The following is a 21,505-nucleotide window of genomic DNA, read 5'->3' as shown; positions in this document are numbered from 1 at the left end:
ACATAGCTCAAAAAGTGCATTGCACTGTATTGTCCACACTTTTTGCATAATACGGTATTCAGTGTAAATATAACCTTTAATAGTAAGCCTGCCCTCCCTTTGTTTTTACTATGCCCGCCAGATCTGCATTTGTGTAAGAATTAAACAATTAGTTTAATAAAATACAAATAGATAATATTTAAGCACTAATGAAGCAGGTCCAAGACATTTCCTGAGATTCTAAGTAGCTGAGAGAATGCTTAACATATTTGTTTACTGTGGTTTTTACCTTTGTGGAGCTACACAATTTATAACAATTTGGTCCTTTGCGTTTTCCTTTGAAAGTCTTGCTCTGTCACAAATATGCTGCAGCAACATCAGGCATTTATAATTATCTGACAGAGGAGCCAGATTTTTCCTTTTCATTGCAAATGTTCTGAATTGAGTGCTTTAATTAATCCTAAACATTTCCATTTTTGGAAGTGGGTAAAAAGACACTGAGGCACAGAGAAAATGTAGTATTCCAAATGTTAGGAGTCATGGTGGGTTGGGTGGATGCATTGTCTTGCAGGACTGAGGAAACAGCAGATGTTTGAGGATACTTTGGAAGGAACTGTGGCACACTTTGAAGGGGTTAAGGATGTAAAATTTAACTGTAACCTTTATGATCCAAGACAAAAAAATAATAACAAACCACAAATTTTAATTTTTAAAAAGACAGATGTGACAATGAAACCATTAGCTATTTATCTGTATTGTGATAGCACACAAAGGCACAAATCAGAATCAAGGCCCCCAACTGTGCTAGGCTCTATAAAGACACATAGAAAGACAGTTCCTGCCCTGAAGAGCTTGCAATCTAAGGCCATATCTACACAAGAAAGTTTTACAGTAACTTTATTGCTGGCATACAGCTGCCAACATAGCAATTGCACATGCACTCTTAAGACAACACACCATATCAAGGTAACAGCCAACAGAAGGGAAGTAGATGGAGTGAGGCAAGAAAGACAGTGATAACAATAAGATAATGTAATTACAGAGGTTAGTTATATGCACAACTAGATTCAGAATAATTTCGAAGTAGTTAAAATAAATAAATAAAATCTGACATCCCTACCCACCCTCTCACCAGAGCCTTCACTTGCCAACTGAATTGTTTTTAGGCATCTCATGCATGCATGGTTCCTGGGGACCATTTAGAGAACAGGGTAGCAGCTCTACAAATTAGCTTAGGGAGTGAACCCTGTGGGTAAGAGGCAACATTTCGCGAAGCAATGAGTAATTATCCACTTTTTGAAAGTTACTCTCTAAACAAGTAAAAAAAAAAATTGTTAGTCTCCTAGACATGAAGTCTCTAAACCAATCTGTCACTATGGAGCTGACTGACATAGAATGACTGCTACAATTACTTTGTAAAACAGATGTTAAAAAAGTGTAAATTGTAAATTTCACATTTATTCCTTACTCAGTCCAGTAACGTAGTAATTTAAAACAGTTACAGCAACCCACTATATTTCATAGTGTTGTATTTTTTTGTGTGTAATTTAATGTTTAAAGATTTGAAAGCTCAACTGTCCAGGAGTTGAACAGATAGGTGTAAATAATTCATTTAAAAAATTAAATCAGGAATGATCAAAGAATTTGTTACTTTCATTCAAGTGTAAATTATACTGTTCTAGGCCATTTCACGAAAGATCTTCAAAACTGAAATACACTAATCTTCACTGGAATCATCTGTGCAACATGCTAAAAAAGCATAGCCAGTATCACTACCATGACCCTTTTCACTTAGTGCACACTCAACAGAAATCTTCTAAATGAATATGATTCTTACAAGGACACAGAATTTGACACTAGATTTTCAAGTACAGGGCACGTAACAAAATTTCAATCTCATTACTTACTTCAAAGCCAGAGTACATTTAAACTACCAACAGCTCCTAAAGTAAGTCCCCATATTGTGGCTCCATGGTCTTGAATGAAAAGCAGAAGCAGTCATTTATATTAAAAATTAATCAATCAGAACTAGGTATCATACACAAATCACTGTCCCTTTAACAATAAAGTTCTAGAACAGTGATATACAATTAAAATATATATCAAATATTTAAACACATACATACTTAAATACAGGTTACTTAAATTTTGTTCTGTACCCCACCTGCATTGAAGTATTATGGTTTCCTCATTATTAGTGAAGCCTAAGACCCCAAAGTAAAACTTACCCCATCATTCTCTCTGTGTGGATTCAGCCTGTTATACACAGCTTCTATAATATTACGCCTAAAAATGAAAAAAAAAATGTAATATAGCAGAAAAATGCCGTACAAATTTGAACACCCTACCACTCAAATGAAGAGAGATATTTCATGTCTAAACTTCTGTTTGTCTACCCTGCATATAAAGAGTTCAGTTAATGGTAACGAAGGATTTTTCAAGGCTTAGGTTTGTATGCAACCGACGTTTCCCTATTCTGAATTTTTGCTTCCCAGCCCTCCTCTCCTCTCAGGTTTTTATCCCGCTACATCTTCAGAGTTGCTTGAACATTTCAGAAATTCCCACTATGTACATGCAGAATGTCCCAGGTGTTATTATAGTAGTTCTGGGATAAATCCAAACTTTCGGCTTAGCCCAGCAGTCTAAGAATTCCTAAGGTGAGCTGCAATTCTTACTATAAACAAACTGTGAAATGTGAAAATATATATTTTAAAATTGGTATATTTGAGTCTTATGCAGGGAAATGATGCCATGTATGGGAATCCCAATGTAGAAGATTGTAAACAGGTTTGTACCTTGGCTTAATAATGACTTAAACAACCAGAACAACAGTTCACTAAAATTCTCTCTTGGGCTCATACTGCCAGTCACACAAAAAAATTATTAGCAAAAAAACCTGGTGTCCCATCTATAGGCTTACAAAAAAACTGGTGTCCCACCATAGGCTTATCTCAATTTTTCCTAATTTTAATTTTAAAAAACATTTCACAATGTTAATAACGGAAAGTACTTTCTACCTTTCAAATTTTCAGGCTGACATGTTAAGCAAAATAGGCGCAATTTTTCTTCGAAGAGGCAAGCTACGCTGTCACTGACCCAAGTACACATTGGGCCCTGAAGCCAAAAGTTCAGAGTAGCATGAAAATTGCTCAATTTTCTATTTTATCACTTTCTATAGATAGTGAACAAATATAAAGAACTAAAAAGCAAAATATGCCAAATTTTATATCTTTACATGTAATTGTATGGGATGGTAAACCAATATGTTATGTATCAAAGTAGTCTGTTTTTTCCCCCTATTTGGGATGGAGTGGGGGGCTGGTAGTGGCAGAATAGAAAGCATTGCCTGTATTTTCTATAGTGCAGACAGTGAACTAGTTTAATGTATGAAAAACTGAGCAATTTTAAATGTTTTAGTAACTTAAGTTTGTACATCTTCTCTACTAAAGATAGCCAAGTCTTCAGTTAATGAAGAAACGTATTGTACTTATATTCAAAATTATAATTACTAAAAGCCATAAATTGTTCCAGCACTGTACTTACTTGCCCGCTAGACCACCCCCAGGTGGTAAATTTGGGATATTCTCTGCAGATAAAATGCGCATTACATGAGCAAGATCAGGCATTCCTTCCTCACCCGACTTCTCCATAATTTCTGGTTAAAACAAAAGAAGTCCTAATTATTAGTTAAAAATGAATCAGCAGCAAACAGTAAAATAAAATCCAAGGTACTATTACTTTAGCATGGAAAAAGATTTAAATTTCAAAATGAAAATTCTTACTTCCCCATTGTACATAAGCAACATTATTCATATGGTGGTACGTAGGCCCAGTCAGGATCGAGGCCTGTTGCAGTAAGTGCTCTGTAAACAGAATGCATTTCCAAATAACCAGATATATTTTTCTAAAACATTTTGGCAATCTGAAATTTTTGAATTGCTATGTATATATACTATGTTACATGAATTCTTTGCAGAAAATAAAACAACTTTGGTTTATCTGTTAATTTACCCTAAGGACTGCTCATATGAAAAGTCAGAGCAGCTACAAGGCAAGGTCATACCACTTGCATCTATTATCAGGTATATGCAAATTACCATAAACAAAACACAGGGAGAATAAAAGCATCTGAACAGGGTGGGGACTTGTGGGGACGTATCAAGCAGGTCTTTGTGAAAGATAGTGCTTTTAGCAAGATTAGCCTTTTAAAAGCTTTGCTCTTAAGAGGACAGCTTGTGTATCAAGGCAAACTGCATAACTGTCCTTCTAGACCTTATACAAGGTATGCTGATCACTTGCACTCTGCGCATAACTACAAGAAATCCATAAATATTTCCCAATGTTCTGCTATAGTAAAGGACAGCTTCTCTTCAGATTTCTTTAATAGGAAGGAATTCCTTTTGGGGTATGCCTACATTATCTGTCTCCTTAGCAGTAGCCTGGTGCACTAGGCTTTGTCTTATCTTCCTAAAAATTGTGCTTTTTGTGGAAGGGAGAACATCATAAGAATGCAATTTTTCCTTCTTCTGAAAATAAGAAATCATATTTCTTGGATCCATGTTGCTTGATTTTCTTGAACCTACTGAAGGAGGCCACAGAAGTCCCAAAGGAGATCGGATAGGTGAGTGAGGCTTCCACAAAGAGAGTGTGAGGGACTGGTAGGTCTCCTCAGAAAGGTGAGATACACCGGGGGGGGGGGGGGGGGTGTTAGGGACGACCCAAACAGCTCATGCATCTTCTGCTTTCTGTTGACCTTGGAGAACAGTGCTGTCCCACCAAAGACTCAGCATTGCTGCACCTGGCAGGTTGAAAATTTGTTCCAACAACAGGAGGGAACCTGATGGGGTCTGGGATACAGTTTGGAGCCCTACTGAACACTGCTGTTTCAAGGAATGGGAGATCAGTCCAGGTGGAAAGAATACTAGGGGAAGCAGACTAAGCTACATTGCAGAGACTGATCAAACAGAAGTGGCACTGTACTACCTGGAGACTCGGCAGATTGACAAACCCTACTCAAACCACTCTTTAGCTGGGAAATGCTTGTAGCTGGTAACAGACAACACACAACTGCTGTTACACCTCACTGAAGAATCCCACCACCGACTGTGAATTAATATGGAGAAGAAGAAACTGCTGACCAGAAACTGGGTCCCACAGGTGTGGAATGGGACCCAGGAGAGAAGGCAGCAGAAAAAAGAAGAACCCAAGAAAAATATTCAAAGTGATTAGATGAGAAAAACTATTGAAGGTGCTAGTTTGCTGCTGGAGGCAGAAAAACTGGCATTTAGATTCCAGCCCTGGATTTTAAAAGGTCAAAGTTAGTGCCTAGAAAAGAGAAATTTTTACATACTTCTCTCCAGATAGGAATTGGCAAGATTTAGGCAGAAGTGGCTCTGGACTGACAGAGGAACACTTCAAGGGAACACAAGAGACAGTATGAAAAAACAGAGCACATAAAAATAAATACTTCAACCATAAAAATGGTTATATAGTAGACAAGAAAAAAATTATACCATGCTACTGTCTTCAGAGATATTTGTAAAATCCTAAAAACAAAAACACTGTAGTAATGATTACACAAATATAATGAGGTGGCGAGATTTTGCTGATGGCCCCACTTTTAGTAACTTCTGGAAAATGCTCCTTGATCCCTGTTTGCCCACTGTGGCTCATGTCTCTTATTAATACCAAAGATGGCAGTAGCTCACTTAGATGAGGAGTTTTAGGAACACAGACATTCTAAAATTCTATTTGTGGAATGATGTTCAATTAAATATGTTTTGTATAAAATGTTGGCAAGGGGTGAGAGCAGGCCTGGTTGGCAAGGAGACTGGGATTGGAATGAGCAACCTGAGAAGTGAGATGGGAACAAGGAGCCAGAGGTGGGGAAGAGACTGGACTGATCCAAGGATAGGTTTGGTCATGCTTGGAGGAATGGGCAGAAGAGTCTGTGCCCATCAGAGAACATTTCCCTCTAGAGTGGGAATGGAACCCAAGATTCTTGAGTTTCACCATTCCTCTACTATCAGCAAACATCTGTGAAACTCTCTGGCAAAGCGTCCCATCCCTTCTAGTGTTGGTCCACAGAGGATGACAACCTACTACTGCTATCAGTTCAAGTGCCAAAAGTCTGTGCAGTGAATCTAAAGGTTCCCAACCCTGCTGCTGACCTATGTGGGTGTCAGTATGTTGTCACATGATGGAATCTGTTTTTTCAGTTTGCTTTTTAAAAATGTAGGAAATCACACACACACTCTCTCTCTATCTGAAAACAACATTTTTAGACTGTAAACTCAAGCACTCAAAAACTAGGAAATGCCAGAATTAAGGTTGCTTGTGCAACCTCAATTTGGCTTTCTTCTACGTATGCACTATGGTACAGTTTAATTAAATGATCACATATTATCTTTTCCACAGAACTGTTGCTCCATTGTTCTTTTAGGTTTTTGTGTGGTAGAGTATACATATGCTCTACCAACAGATTTTAGAAGCAAGGCATTTCAGCCACAGGTAGGAGACTTGATATTTCTTGCCTATTTCATGCCAAATTCCAGATGGATTGGTAATGTACAGGATATACTAGATTAAAAAAACTGAAGCATTTAAAGTTTCTAGCTATGTGTACATTAAAAGGGAACAAACAGTAATGAACTGAACACAAACAGAATATAGCTGTACAATAAATTATTAGATATATCTGAGGAAAAAAACCACGTTTCCACTCAAGCTAAAAAAAGTTAAAGTTATGATTATCTACCAACATTTTCTGTAACAGCCGTTTTACTTTCTAACGCACTTTACACTGGCTAGTAGGCTTTGAATTGGGCCAAGAGAAAATCTATTTTTTATGATTAGTGGGAGAAAATAACCTTACTAATCAAGTTCCTGGTGAAATTAACTATCTACTGCTTCTGTTCCTGCTGCGGAATTGAATTATTTAATCCACATTATTTAGTACTTGAAACATTCTCTTTTCAACTAAGTCAGCTCAGTGCTGGAAAACCTGAGAACAAAGAATTTAAAAGTAAAACAGAACATGGGTATTACTTTTGTTACATGCTACCCTGTAATATACATGCATGTTATGGTCTTATGGTTATTGACAACTTCACTGTACAGAAAGTAACTCAAAGTATAGTTTTGAACTAGGAGTAATTCATTATTGACCACACTTCGTGTAAACTTATACAGGACAATTTTATAGCATCACTCTAGTTTTAAAAAGTGACTGCATAAAAACAGCATCTTTCTGGTAAGATTTTGTTTTGTTTTTTGGTATATTCAGAGTAAGATCCTTTGTATTCCCACAGACCCAACCTAGCTAAGGCTGAGTAAGTTGGAATCTATTCTGTCTCGTACATCAACACATTTACTTACTAGGACACAATCATTTAAACCTCTGCAACCCAAGAAAGACAATTATGTGAAGTAAAAAACAAGCATATTACTTTTTAAAACTTTTTAAACAAAGCCTAAAATTTGGAACCAAAAGATGCAAGTGTTCTTTAAATCCAGAGTGTATATGCAATCAATTAAGAATAAAATATTTGTTTTGATTTAAATAATAAAGACACCTATACAAGACTCTGGGCACCCTAACACATAGTTAATACTAAAACAAATCCTCACCAGCAGTAAAACAAACATTCAAAAGAGAACTCTCTCTCAGCCAGCCAGCTAGCTAGCTAGCTACAAAAACAACTCATTTCCAACCTATTGTCATTTCAGGAAGTATACCTCCAGCTCTCTTCAAAAATCTTATCAAATGTATCTTTTGCTGTATGCCCAAAAAGTCATAAAATACAGGACATTTTAGACCAAGAGGAGGAGTAAGTTCCTGATTCTTGTAGCACTCACAGAGAATGCCCTGCCAATGTCTTTTATAACTATGGGACTCCAGCTGAAGTGCCTCTGCTGACCATAGCTGCAGCAGTATGGCATAGAGAGAGAGAAGATACGTCAGACAGGAAAGAGCCAAGCCATTACTGTATAAATCCAGTAGTTGACAGCCTTTGCTTCATATATCACAAGCAGAATAAAAGCCATTCCATATCATGAAAAGTATCAACAAAATGACTACAAAACACACCACATCAATCAAGCCAACATTCAACTACCAGAATATGATGTGAACTAAAAAATAACTAAAGTTATTCACAGCAACTATCTGTTTAGAAGAAATATTCCCTTTCTTTAATTAAACAAAATAACTATCTTCCTCACACCACAATGCGTCTCTCCAAATAATTAACTCATTGTACTAAATAAAGTTGAGTCATGTCCCTGTTTTTCCTCCCTCTTTGGCCTCATCTGTAGCTTTTCTTAAAAACACTTGGCTGAGGCACTGTACTATTTCTAAAGAAGTTAATATTAGAAAACGTAGCTAACTTCTCCTCCACCCCCCAAATTAATTGTCTCATGCACATCACTTGTTTGCCAAGGTTGGTTGTTTGTTTTGTAAATGAATCACCTGCAGAGCTCCCATAAAAATGGAGAAACTAAAATATTTGAGATAGTTAGCCATGTTCATTATTGAATAAATGAATTATTGACCTTGATCCATAAAATGCAACCTTACAAATACACTTCAGTAGTCATAGCTTGTGCCTTTGGAATATGGTAGAACACACTGTACATGTCATGATACAAAAGTAGCTTTACAAGAGTTACAGTATACAGCCCCCTTTAAAAACAATCTCAGACCCAGCTGAGAGTGTAAGTGATTTCTAAGCAGTGCACTGAACACTTGAGAAAGCCATATGTAACAGTCAAATCAAATTGTAAGCACACAGGGTCACTGAATTTTACTAGTAAGCCGTAGAACAGCTTGATTTTTACAGACCATTACATACCACACAATTTAATGATGTGTGCAAACCTGACAAGAACCTTACTCTTCACTACTTTGGGGTTTTATAGTAAAAGACTAACTGTAATTTAAGACACAAGATTATATCCACACCACCATCCTTAGCACACTACATAACCACCAACATAAAAGTAATGTCTTGGTTATCAAATTGAGCTAGAATATCCCATTAAAATCTACAGAACTTTTCTGTCGTGAGTGGAAAAAAAATGTCATTTCTATGAGCAGTATGTTTATTGGGAATGGAAATAGTTGACTTAAGTGCTTTGCTTCAGGAAGTATATTTCTCAGTCAAAAGGTCTGGTATTTTTCTAACTCACATCAGAACAATATTTATTTAAAGCACTTTTATTGAAAGGTGCCAGTATCTCACATATAAAAAAGAAAGTAATTTAAATTTTTGTAGCCTCTTAGCTATCACAGTTTAATACACCATGGAAGAACTCTTTTAAAAAAACAACATTTAGAATGTTTTTGACATGGGTATTTCATAAGTAAAACAAATGCTACATCATTCTTATTAGACACAATTAACTTTACACAACTTCTGCAATTTAAGAGACTTTACGGAGGCAGAATAAGTAGATATTAATAAAAGTGTCATGATAAGATTTATGTGGTAACTTAACAGGGAGGCAAAGCCAGTCTTCCTTTTAGGAAACAATCTTGTTGGTTTGTTTTTGTTTTTTTGCAATCTAGTGTCTTATTTTACATTCTAACAGTTCTAAGTTCTATGATACTTATTTGAACAGAATTATCTCATATCTTTTCTTTATAACGCTAGCTTGAAATTAAATAAATACAAAACCATACTGCTTTTACTTTTGCTGTTGAGTGCACTTTCACACAATATTTTAACTGGCAACACATATTTGCCATCCAGTACTCAATGGCAGTTTCTACAAAGTTGTTTCTTTGAGGGTACAGATAGCATTTTAAAATTTGAAAGCGCAACTACCATTGTATTTCCCCTTAAACACTTTAGTTTTATTAAATGTAATTTCAATAAATGACCAATGTGATTAGAAGAAATGTATTTTGTGTCCATCTGGTAGAGAACAAGTTAAAAGGAAATAAAATTCACCCATCCTAAAAGTTAATTTCCCTCCTCCTATTACATGTTCCTATTTCATTCTCTCCTTTTCCTTAAGTTCCTTTTCTTTGAAAAAAATCTTAAAACAAGAAAAACCCAAACAAACAAAATGACAAAGCCAGTATTTTTCCTATCCTTTAAATCTTTATATTTTCTTTCCCCGTCCCATTCCCTCTCACCCCCAGAATAGATTATTCTCTTTTCTTGCACATTCCACCATACTCTGTCCCTCCTCAAACACTCACTCTCTCTTCTTACTTCCTCCCTCCTTAATTCTTCTCAGTGGGAAGCAGAGGTCGCTTTTGCTCCCATACAGAAACAGTGGACCAGTAGCTGAGTGGGACCAAGTTCTTCTGATATGTAAGCAATGGTAGAAAGATGAAGTGTTGGATCTTGGAAATCTGAATTTCTTCTCTGCTAGGTCTTTTTTTATTGTCTGCTCCTGACCTCATCCTTTGGATAAGGACTATATATTCACACACTTGGGCTATGATACCGTCTTTGCTTTTCTGCGAAGTATATGGGAGAGTGCCTCTATGTAGCTGGGCAGAATTAGTCACTCTGAGGCAATTTTTAATATACATATGGAACATAAAAGACCACTACCACCACACGTACAACTGCAATTTCAAATTAGTCTGAAATTACATGCACATTTTTAACACCTAACGTTTGAAAAATCTGATTCCTCATGGCAAGTAAATCCTACACTAGTCTTTTTGTGAAATACCACACGTAACTTAACTGTAGTTGCAATTACTTATTATGCTCCATTCTCAAACATTAGTCCAGGTCCTGCATGATTTTCCCCTCATTGTCTGCATCACGGAAATAGAATTTTACTTTCTTGGTACACTCTGATTACTGGTGTATGAGGAGAGCATTAAAAAAAATCCACTCTCCTGGGGAAGAGAGGGGAGCTTTCCCTGGTGAGTGCCAGCAAATTCTGCAAGCCTAAAATTTTTTTTTTAAAACCATCACACACACAAAAGGTGTTTAGTCCTTATGGTTGCAATGAACCTTGAAAATATTAACTTACTATAAACTGATGCTGTGTATTCTTAAGCCTGCAGACAAACAGCTCACAGTATCTCTGATGTTACTCAATTTTGTCACACTGAAGTAGAGTAAAAGCTGACCAAAGTCTTGTCAATTATCATTGTTGAGATTGAGAATCCTGTGCCAAGCAGTGAATTGAAAATAATCATTTTTTTCACAGCTGTAACTTTTGGAAGCTTTTTGAATTGATACAGATACTGTGGCTGGACACATTGAGCCAAATTGATAGCAACCCTCTGGCTTGCCTCTGTGTGCAACTGGGGAAGACTTCCTCTACAAAAAACTTCTGCCAGCCGGGCTGGGAATTTGATTTCCAAGGGGCTGTTTAAAAGGCGTAGTAGAATTTGAACAGGGTGAGCATACCTGCCTATTGGTTAGCAAGGGTTGGGTCTTACAAGGGTTCTGACCCCCCTCCTCTCCGTGTCTTAAGGAGGAGTCGAGTGAGCCTGACACACAGCAGGACTGTGCCCCACCAGCTGCCATATCTCAGTGGGTTTTTGCCCAACAACCAAGTCTTCTGGGTTACAGGAGCAATGGGAGGAGAGGAGCAGTGTAAACTGGCTGATATTTCTCATTCCCTGGACAGTGGCCGGAAGCAAAAATTGCAGATTTCAGTTTAGAATAGCTTTAAGCTTTTCCTTAAAATCCCCCATATTTATTTTATTCACTACTCGATCATGTCTCATATCAAAAGAACTGTTAATTAAAAATACTGGTTGAACAATGAAGATACCACTTTCCAATTCTTCATTCCAAAGAACAAAATAATACTCGTACTGCAATCCACTGGACCACCACCACCTCTCAAAGATCAAAGACCTTAGATTATTGAGTGAACTCATGTCCTTCAGGTGACAACTAAGTAATTTCTTTTCAAATAAGGTCCGTTATATTTCACTCTGTTTGGATAGGCAAATCTTTATGTATCCATACACTGCTCTGAGGCCTGATCAGCAAAGCACTTAAGCACATGACTAACTTAAGCACATGAGTAGTTTCACTGGCATCAATGGGACGAGTCGTGTGCTGAAAGTTAGGCACATGTTTAAGTACCTTGCTGAATTTGGGCCTGAAAACAATCTCTACAGTGACTGGGATCACGGGAAGACACAGTCTTATTGACCATCATAACAGGCCACGAGTACATCAAGAATATACCTACAGAAAAAATACTAATAAAAAATCCACTAGAAAGTCAAACAAAAAGAGTGGGTCAGCAGGCACTCTCCCACCAGCAACACAACTCTTCCATTTAACAGGCTGGGACTATAAAGTGTATTAGATTGCAAAATCAACTAAATGACTTTCACAAATTACAAATTCTTCCACTCTATTCTCCAGAGTGCATCGTATCCAAAAATGCATGCAAAACTGGTGAGAGCAATTAGCCTTCTTCTGATATTTTCTTACAAAGAGGCTCCTTCTCATTTACAAAGCCGCTTTTTTTTTTTTTTTTTTTTTGATATTCAACCAATTTTTCCAAACTTGACACCAAACATATTCCTCACTGAAGACTAAATACATGTCACAACGTAAAGTTTTAAAGACAAGCTATATACGTTTTCTGGGCACAACAGCTGCAATGGAGTCAAACAATTTTTTCAACAAAGACAGTTTTCCCACACTCAGATAGCAAACAAACCATCTAAAATGTCTACTTTAAGCTCCAACAAAATGTCTACTTCTATCCTATAAATATTTGATGAAAAAATTTAATAGTAAAATTATAGGCAGCCAATCTCTCAAACCAGAATTCAGCCACTTTATTAAGGAATCAATAGACATATGTCAAAAGGATAGAGAGATAATGAACTTATTGAGGATAGACGAAATATGCTGGGAGAAAAATAGGGAGGCGAAATATTGTGGGTTCTTCCGCTTTGTCTTCTGTTTTCTTGACTTGCTTCTATTCTGGATATAAATTCCTTGACTACTAACTCTCATTCCTTGTCAAGTGTATGTCACTTAAAGGTCTTATACTTTATCCAACGTACAGAACATTGAATGACAGGGGGAACTCCTGTGGGAAAACCAAAAACAACTGAAATAATAGGACGGACAAATGTCTGGATAACTTATTTCTGTTGAATACTCTGGCTTACCAGTCATTTATATTTCAAAATAGTATTAGATCAAAAGGAATACTCCCCTATATTTGAAATAAAGGTCATGGGTTTCAGACTTTATTTTATGTTTATGTAATATAGGTCTATTATCTTTCAAAATCTGAATTATATATATTTCTGTCCAAAATTAAATCTGGTGGACTATTATAAACAAAAAGCAGTAGCTTATAATAGTACAGGGATCGGCAATCTTTGGCCCACGGCCCACCAGGGTAAGCTGGGGCCGGTTTGTTTACTTGCCACATCTACAGGTTCGGCCAATCGTGGCTCCCACTAGCCGCAGTTTGCCGCTCCAGGCCAATGGGGGCTGTGGGAAGCGGTGGCCAGCACATGCCTCGGCCCGCGCTGCTTCCCACAGCCCCCATTGGTCTGGGACGGCGAACCGCCGCCAGTGGGAGCCGTAATTGGCCAAACCTGTGGACGCGGCAAGTAAACAAACCAGCCTGGCCTGCCAGGGGGCTTACCCCTGTTGTGATATTTTCACAAAACTAACTTTGCATAATTCTAAGCAAGTAAATGCTTAATAATAATGTTTATTGAGCACTTCTTCAGCAAGTTTCATGCAAGGATCTCAATGCATTTTAAAACAAATCTCAAAACATCCCTATAAAGTAATAGTACCTCTGCTTTACATATAAGGAAACTTAAGGATGAAGAAGTTAGGTGATTTGCACAAGGTTAACAGTGGTAAGGCCAGGCATATGGTCTAGCCACGAGAAAATGCTGTGCCCGGTACATTACTGTAGTGAGTACACAATAAATTGTCAACAGTTAGTAGTATGCTTTTCTTTTAGATATTTTCAAGGGTCTGAGAAAAATCTCTCTCCTTAATATCGACAGTAAAAAAAATTTGTTTTCAGTAAAAAAATTACGAGTTATCTCTAACCCTATTTACTATTTTGATTTTGATTTTTACTATTCTACAGCACAATAAAAGCATGTACATCCAATGATCCTAGCACATTTGACAATATTTTTAAAATACGTTGAATAGACCCACCATCACTTTCCCCAGATCAAGCTAAATAAAGCAGCAATAGAAGAATAAAAACAAGAATTAAAGCAATATCCACCAGACTCCTACATCACCATTACCCATCCTTACCCAACACCCATCTCCAAACAGAAAAGCACACCCTGAAAGGTAACATTACTTGGGTTCTTATGCGTCTAGAGAGGACACACATTTCACAAGTCCAAGGCTAGAATGGCAAACATCTTGCCAATCATGCCCTCTCTCATACTGAAAGGGTTTCAGCTCAGGCATCTCCAGTAACCTGAACTATAGCAATATACAATGGGCTGAGAGAGGTGATCTCTTAAAAGCAGGTAGGTCCCAGACCATTTAGGTTTTACAGGTCAGAACCAACATCTTAAAATCAAACCTGAAACTAACAAGTAGCCAGTGCAGATTGTAGAGCACAGCATTGATAAGCCTTTGGCAGGAAACACTGTTTAAACAAGTAAGCCACTGAATTCTGCACTAGCTGCAGTTTCCAAATAGATATAAGAAGCAGTCTCACAGTCTAATCTTGAAGTGACAAAGGCTGGCTGCGAGTTGCAAAGTCTGCATCGAAAAGAAACTCCAACAGCCTACCAACCATCCAAAGTCTGACTTGGCTGTGGCGGCTACCTGATCAGCGAGTAGCAGCCATGACTCTAATCAGACCCCAGATTGTGAAACTGGTCAACAAACAGAAGGCACATACTTACAGAAAGACCAACATAACCCACCACCATCTCTCCCAGTTGCCTTCCCCAACCAACCTCTCTCACCTGAGTCTTATCCGGATTGGGCCTCAGACAGGTAGCCCTGATCTCTACCTACACTGTCCCCCAAAACGCTGAGTAATGCAACTGACATCTTTAGCCAAGTCAGTGAAGATGGAGCTATAAAGCTCCATCATCAATGTACTGAAAACACACAACCCATGCTTCTCACTAATCCTCCCTACAGTTATGCAAATCTGCATCTACAGAGAAAGAGAGAGGGGAACTTTACTGAAGTTTCTGAATTGTAGAAATTAACATAGTCACTGATTGATAGGGTTCTGCATGCAGATATCCATACACACACGCTTATACATACACATATAACAGAGTATTTGCACTTGGCGCACACTTAAACCCTTCAGGAAAATATAATGCACTCGCGCATATAGTTGTTTTCAGTCATAAAACCTCTTTTTCTTCCCTTTTTTAAAATTAAAGTCTTAGCAAAGCATGCATTTTTCACGGAGGACTATTTATATGCTAACTTCAAAGTTTTAAAATAAAAAATTGGTTGAATTATTTAAATGTTAAAAGGGCCTGAACAATTTTTAGTGCATGAAGAGCTTATTTCACATTAACTCAAAAACAACAACTTTCCTTCAAACCTTAAAAAAAAAAAAAAAACCAACTCCACACCTATGGGTTGAAATGAAACATTAGAAATAGAATCTAAAAGAGTAAATCAAAAGTGCTTTCGCAACCATAAATATAGAATAAGTTGTTAGCAAGAGATTACAATATCATGTAATGATAAAGTAATGATAAAGTGTTTAGAATCTATATAAGTAATACCTAATTTATGCCAAAATTTAGGAGACAAACAGAAAACCAATTCGAGAGCCAGTCTGAGTATTTGCTGCAATAATAATTTAAAATACCAAAACTACCAATATATCCTACAATACATATGGCTGATATGAGGCACATGTTCTCTAAAAACAAGAGATTACTCAAGTTACCTCAGTGGCAGCATAGCTTACAAAAGAAGGGTGTTTCTGCCATCAGAAGAAAAAGATAGCAAGATGCATCATGATAAAATAATGCTGAATAATCACTGAAGAAAAAAGCTTGTGTGTAACATAAAATATAAAAAAGGAGGGTGGGAGACAATAGCCATTATTTCCTAAATGCTATTTTTCACTATAGGCTTGATTAGCATGCATTGTTTAAATATAATGGGCTACATTCAGAATATGATATAAGCAAGTTCATCTCCACCAACTTCAGTAAGATTTCCCTAGATTAGGCAAAGAAGTTATGCTTAAATCAAGTGCTAACCCCAACCTTTTCCTTACCACAGGCACAGGTTAACATTTTACCACAATTTAACAGGTCGAGGTCTACCCTAGGGTGAAGCCTGTGACTAACTTCAACCAACTAAGCAGAGGTACAAGGTGTTAACTTACGTATAAATTAAGGAAGAGATACTGGTTCTATCAGGGTTAGCTAACCCCAAACAATTTTTAACCTTTTCCTAATTTATGAAAATCCATAGAGCTTTATCTATTTACATCAGCTCTGAATTTGGCACAGCATCATTTAAAACTTGAGAACCATTAGGTCTTTACGATTATGAAGACAGCAGCATTTTTAATACACAAAGTGGTTTTCCTACCTTCAACCCGTGATTCCAAGTGCTTATCCAGCTCAGCATCCTTTTTCACTGCCTCATCTGAGACCTTAGGGGCATTTGAAAAACAAACTAGTACAATACTCATGTTATCACGACTTCCCTATATAGTGGAGGGAAAAAAAAAAGTACGTGAGAGGGATCCTTAGTTTTAAACCTCTTGCCTTCCTTGTTATTAATCACTCTCGCTTGTTCTAAGATATAACGAACCATTGTTAACACAATTACTTTATTGCACATTTGTAACATGTTAATTAGCTGCAATATATTTCATGTAGAAAAAGATTTTATAGTCTTGAAATTTTATATATTATCTTACAATTAATAATAAATATATCACTATTAAGCATTTCTTCACTTGTTTAAAAGGTAACGACAAAAAGACCACAAGTTAAAATGAAGAAATTGTTTAACTGTTACCCAAACCAATAACAAACTAAAAAAGCTAATATTTCATTCTATGAAAATACTCAGGTGAGACACTACAGCTCATTTCAAATATATTTGTTCATCTGAATTCTATTTGTGCCACTGCCTAAATTGCATTTCACTTTGATGCTATGAAGTTCCAAAAATGAATACGATCACTGATATGGCCAAGATCTAACATAACGTTTCTCGATCCACCTCCCCAGGTCAGCCACTAATATATAGTTAATCTGGAACTCCCAATTTTCTTGCAAATTATGCAGAACTACAAATTTTTAATATTAATTTAATCTCCACTTGGAAATGTTTACACATTTCCAGCTGATCTTACAGTTCAACACATACCGTGCAAACATATCAACACTATTTTCTTTCAGAATCTCTCTCTTGTACTTCACTTTTTGCTCAGTAGTAATTTGCAAAACTATAATCCCAGCACTAATTTAATTTACTACTGTACACCCATTCCCAGAGTGTATACTAATACCCTCACAGAGCTGATTAATCAAAAGTTTGGCCTTCCCTTCCTCTTCCTCCCATGTTTGTATAAGCTTAATTGCAACTCCTGATGCTCCCAGGAGCTTGTAAAGGAGTTTAGTAAGGACTGGAAGAAGAATAGGTATCCAAGCTGCTGCTATATAGCATAAAGATTTGAAAGAGGGTTTCAAGAGATTATCCATTCTTGCACTGCAAATCTGTAGAGAACATTGTGACAACCACCAGTAGCCAAACTAATATGGTAAACCCAGGGTTACTAGACCTTACATCGCCTTTTTTGTTCAGACCTACACCATGGGGCAGTTCCTAGCACCCATCATCACACCCACTCTCCTGCAGGAGTACAACAGGACTGTGGAGTAGAGAGAATACCATAGTAGAAAGGGCTTTGTTTTTGAAGTTTCCTTCTGCACCAGGCCTAAAAGGATTCTCACCTTTCGCAGTCAATAAAAGATAGCTGTTGGGAGTCAAAAAATTCCCTCCTCTTCCAGAGTTGCAGAATATTGAGGCTAAAACTTCAAATTCAACTCCAATCTTGCAAGCGGTATGAACTTATTCACATGGAATTTGGACATCAGTGCCCTATATTGAATCTGCCTATACAGAGCTCAGTGCAAGATCAGGGCTCAATTAAGCATTAAATATATTGTAGTAGTCATTCCACATGCACAAGACTTGCAGATGTTGTTGGTTGGAAAAACACCACATTCAAGCGAAGCTTACAGTGTGTGCTGCACGCTACAATTCAACCATGAAGAATTCTCTGGGTAACAAGAAGGAAGTGCAAGCTATTTGCATTACCTGAATTACAACCAGAGGGAACTGAAATTCTTCTTTTTAACTGGTATTGTATTCATCTAAATAATTAAAGATCAACAACTGTATAACAACTTTTAGGAAAAATAGTTACATACCTTATGTAAACAAGTATCGACCACCCAATTGCACACTTTTTCCAGGTCATCTGATACTTCAAGCCTAGACTTAACAAATTCACAGAGCTCTTCATTACTCATTACATCCCAGATTCCATCACAAGCTAAGATGATAAATTCATCCTCTTCTGCTCTTAAAATTTCATAAACCTCAGGCTCTGGAGAAACAAGCTGTTCTGTAGGGCCTTTGCCATCAACACATTTGTAGTCATAGTCGCCCAGAGCTCGAGAAACTGCCAATGAACCATTAACACGCTGAATCATTACACTACCTCCTGCATTCTGGATTCGCTCCTTCTCCCTTGGGTTGCAAGGTTTGTGATCCTGTGTTGAAAAACACACTTGTCCATTTCTAAAGAGAACAGCACGCGAATCACCACAGTTGATAAAATATATATGCTCACGTGAAATCATAACTCCCACTGCTGTTGAGCCACTCCTGTCCATTCCATTTCTGAGGTCAGAAAAATTGCGCATATATTCATCAATTTTCAAAAAGCCAGTTCTGATTCCACTCTTGACATTTTCCACTGAAGGCTCAAGAGCTGATCCTGGTTTTTCTGATGCCCTAAAATCATCATTGTTGGTGATGTGTTCTAATAAATGTGTTGAACAGTAATTTGCCACACGAGAGCCTGCATGACCATCATAGACAGCAAAAAAGGACCAGTCTTCTAGGCCATGGGGAATACCTACAACAGCCGTGTGAGCATCCTCCATTTCCACTCTCCATCCCTGCATACTGCTGAGGCCATAACGCAAGCCATTCCCTGCACCATGAGCATTATGTTTATCAGTTTTTGGTTTATCCAAGAATGCACCCATGTTTATTTAATATTGAATCTGGAAAACAAAAAAAAAATGTTATTTATAAATCTATTATCCCACAAAAGTCTTGTACAGCAATCTGTCAAACAATACATACATAATTCCTTGTGGCTTTTCTTACAGTACAGTCAGTGAATTACTGTATAACGAAGTGTGTACAACAAAGTATGCATTTTTATTCAGGTCAGCTGTGGGGGAAAAAGGTCTGTTTCAATTTTTTTTAAATGTGATCCTGTCAAATTAGACATTTTGGTAGCTTACCTGCCACTGTCCTCAAGGAGGGGAGGGGGCTTACCTTTGTCTTAGGAACATTTCATGCTCACTTACATATATAAATGAAGGAGTCCTTCAAATGGAAGGAGCAGCTTTTCTGTCTCTGTAGCACCATCCCTTCCTCCCCAGTCCACGTCCCTCTAATTCCATAAAAGTTACCAGGAAAAGCTAGTATAGTCTCTCACTAATTTTTCTCCATAGCTCCCCAGAAGCTGTCCAGTATAGGGGACTTCTGCATAGTGCAGGGGGATAGAAGTAACACTGGTAAGGCGTGGCCGGCCTACTACTGGAACACTGAGTTTGGGGGCAACTTTTCCAAGAGGAGTTTGAGGACAAATCCTTCTCCCTCACCCACCAACAAGATGATGGGGGTAATTTCCAGAAGAGAATCCTCAGAGAAGTCCCTGCTTAAACAGAAGTCTGGGAACAATCTGGCCTCCTGTGTGTGTAAGCAGTTCCAATTTTTAACTTTTCCAAAACACATTTCTTAAACTAATTTTGGATGCAATTTAAAATTCAAAAATATATATTTGCCTAAATTAAAATTATCATCCTGCAAATAAATCACACCATTCACAGTATTAGGAAAAATCAAGAACTACAAAACAAAAACAGTTCTTCAACTCTAATTCGAGAAGACCTATTTAAAATAAAATAACTAAATGCATATAAGGACAGCAACCTTTTAAGATGACATATAATTTACTCCAAATAACGAACTTGTAGTTCATACACCTTCCTTTTAAACAATGTCCTTTTACTGGCCTTATTTTAGATAGAAATCGTATCTTCACTCTGATTATCACAATGATTTTTAGTGCTCTACTGAGAAACAATATTAATTATTGTTCTAGTTTTATGTTGTATTGTCTTGGTTTATATGTTTCTTTTCCAAGTCATTTCAGTTCTTGTTTGCATTACCATTCCCTTCAGCACAAAAGTTTCAAGTTCAACTAAGGGTCAAGCTAGAGTTGATAGAAACTGGTATGACTAAATGACATAATTCAGCTCCACCCTTTTCTTAAATGGTCTATACAGTCCTGAGGCAGATACTGTCAGAATTGAAAAACAGACAGATCAAGGCAGAGTTTTCTGTAATCACCCCTGAGGGCCCAAGTGCACAAATGGCAGAATATCTACTGAAGGAAGAAATGTGAATGGAGTGGAAATTTACAGTAAGCAATATCCATGTTCAAGCTCTAATTTAAAGGTTAAAAGTGCCACGCACCCCCCCCCTTTTATTTTTTTTGCACTCATGTTCTCCTCTCTCGTTCTAGGATTAGATTATTTTGTGCTGCAAGGCAGGAACATGACCCTGCCAGTATTATGTTATTAAACCTTTAAGGTACACCTAGGTGTCTCCTTTTAATTACATAATCCTCATATATATTGCAAATCAAAAACTTCTCAGCTAATTTTTTTTTCATTAAGCAGAGTACTGGAAGCTACTGATATTAAAAAGTAAGTATGACATTCCGTAGTATTGTGACAATTTCAGACTATATATTTTAAGTGACTAACTTCTGTGTTCTGTCCTCCATATTCTAAAAGACATGCCTGGTAATTTAAAAGAAATCCCCCCCAGATAGTATCTTAATTTTATGTAATAAATACCTTATGTATTCAGAAGTTCCACTAACCACACCAGTTGTAACAGAAAAGTGAGGCCCTGTGAGCTAAAGAACTGCCTAAAATGCCAGAGGTATGGGCTGCCTGAAGAATTAGGTATACATCTCCAGTTTTTATGTGGGATTTTTGAACTAATAATCCAGGTACAGATGAAGAATGAAAGGCTTTATTATGCTTTCCCACAGAAGCCTGTCCATGTGGAAAGGCTAAAATTGCTTGGAAAGTTCACCTAGAACTAAAATACTATGAGATTTTGGGAAGAGAGGAGACTTGCCTTATCACTCCACAGAATGAGCAGGAGTGCCCCTGCAAACTACCAGATGCCCAAATCCTAAGGATCCTATGCTCCTCCTACGGCTCCAAAAGCCATGATGCCATAGCGTC

The 21,505-nt window shown here is 37.3% G+C and overlaps 1 protein-coding gene across 4 annotated transcripts in view; it reads right to left on the bottom strand.

Annotated features, from left to right (window-relative positions):
- The window catches only part of PPM1B (protein phosphatase, Mg2+/Mn2+ dependent 1B), a 97,991-nt gene that overhangs the window by 8,038 nt on the left and 68,448 nt on the right, over positions 1–21,505 (bottom strand). For 3 of the 4 annotated variants that reach the window (XM_075127141.1, XM_048843000.2, XM_048843002.2), the window contains exons 3-6: positions 18,371–19,234; positions 16,515–16,632; positions 3,523–3,634; positions 2,208–2,265 (exon numbers count right to left, since the gene is read on the bottom strand). In XM_075127141.1, the coding sequence (XP_074983242.1) occupies positions 2,208–2,265; positions 3,523–3,634; positions 16,515–16,632; positions 18,371–19,216 (1,134 nt within the window). In that variant the 5' untranslated portion in view covers positions 19,217–19,234. Of the gene's footprint in view, positions 1–1,886; positions 1,956–2,207; positions 2,266–3,522; positions 3,635–16,514; positions 16,633–18,370; positions 19,235–21,505 lie in introns of all 4 variants that reach the window. The other variant, XM_048843001.2, reaches the window with a different exon arrangement.

Source organism: Caretta caretta, chromosome 3 (assembly GCF_965140235.1).
Source record: "Caretta caretta isolate rCarCar2 chromosome 3, rCarCar1.hap1, whole genome shotgun sequence".
Taxonomy (NCBI): Eukaryota; Metazoa; Chordata; order Testudines; family Cheloniidae; genus Caretta; species Caretta caretta.
This window is presented reverse-complemented; position numbering and strand designations above follow the sequence as displayed.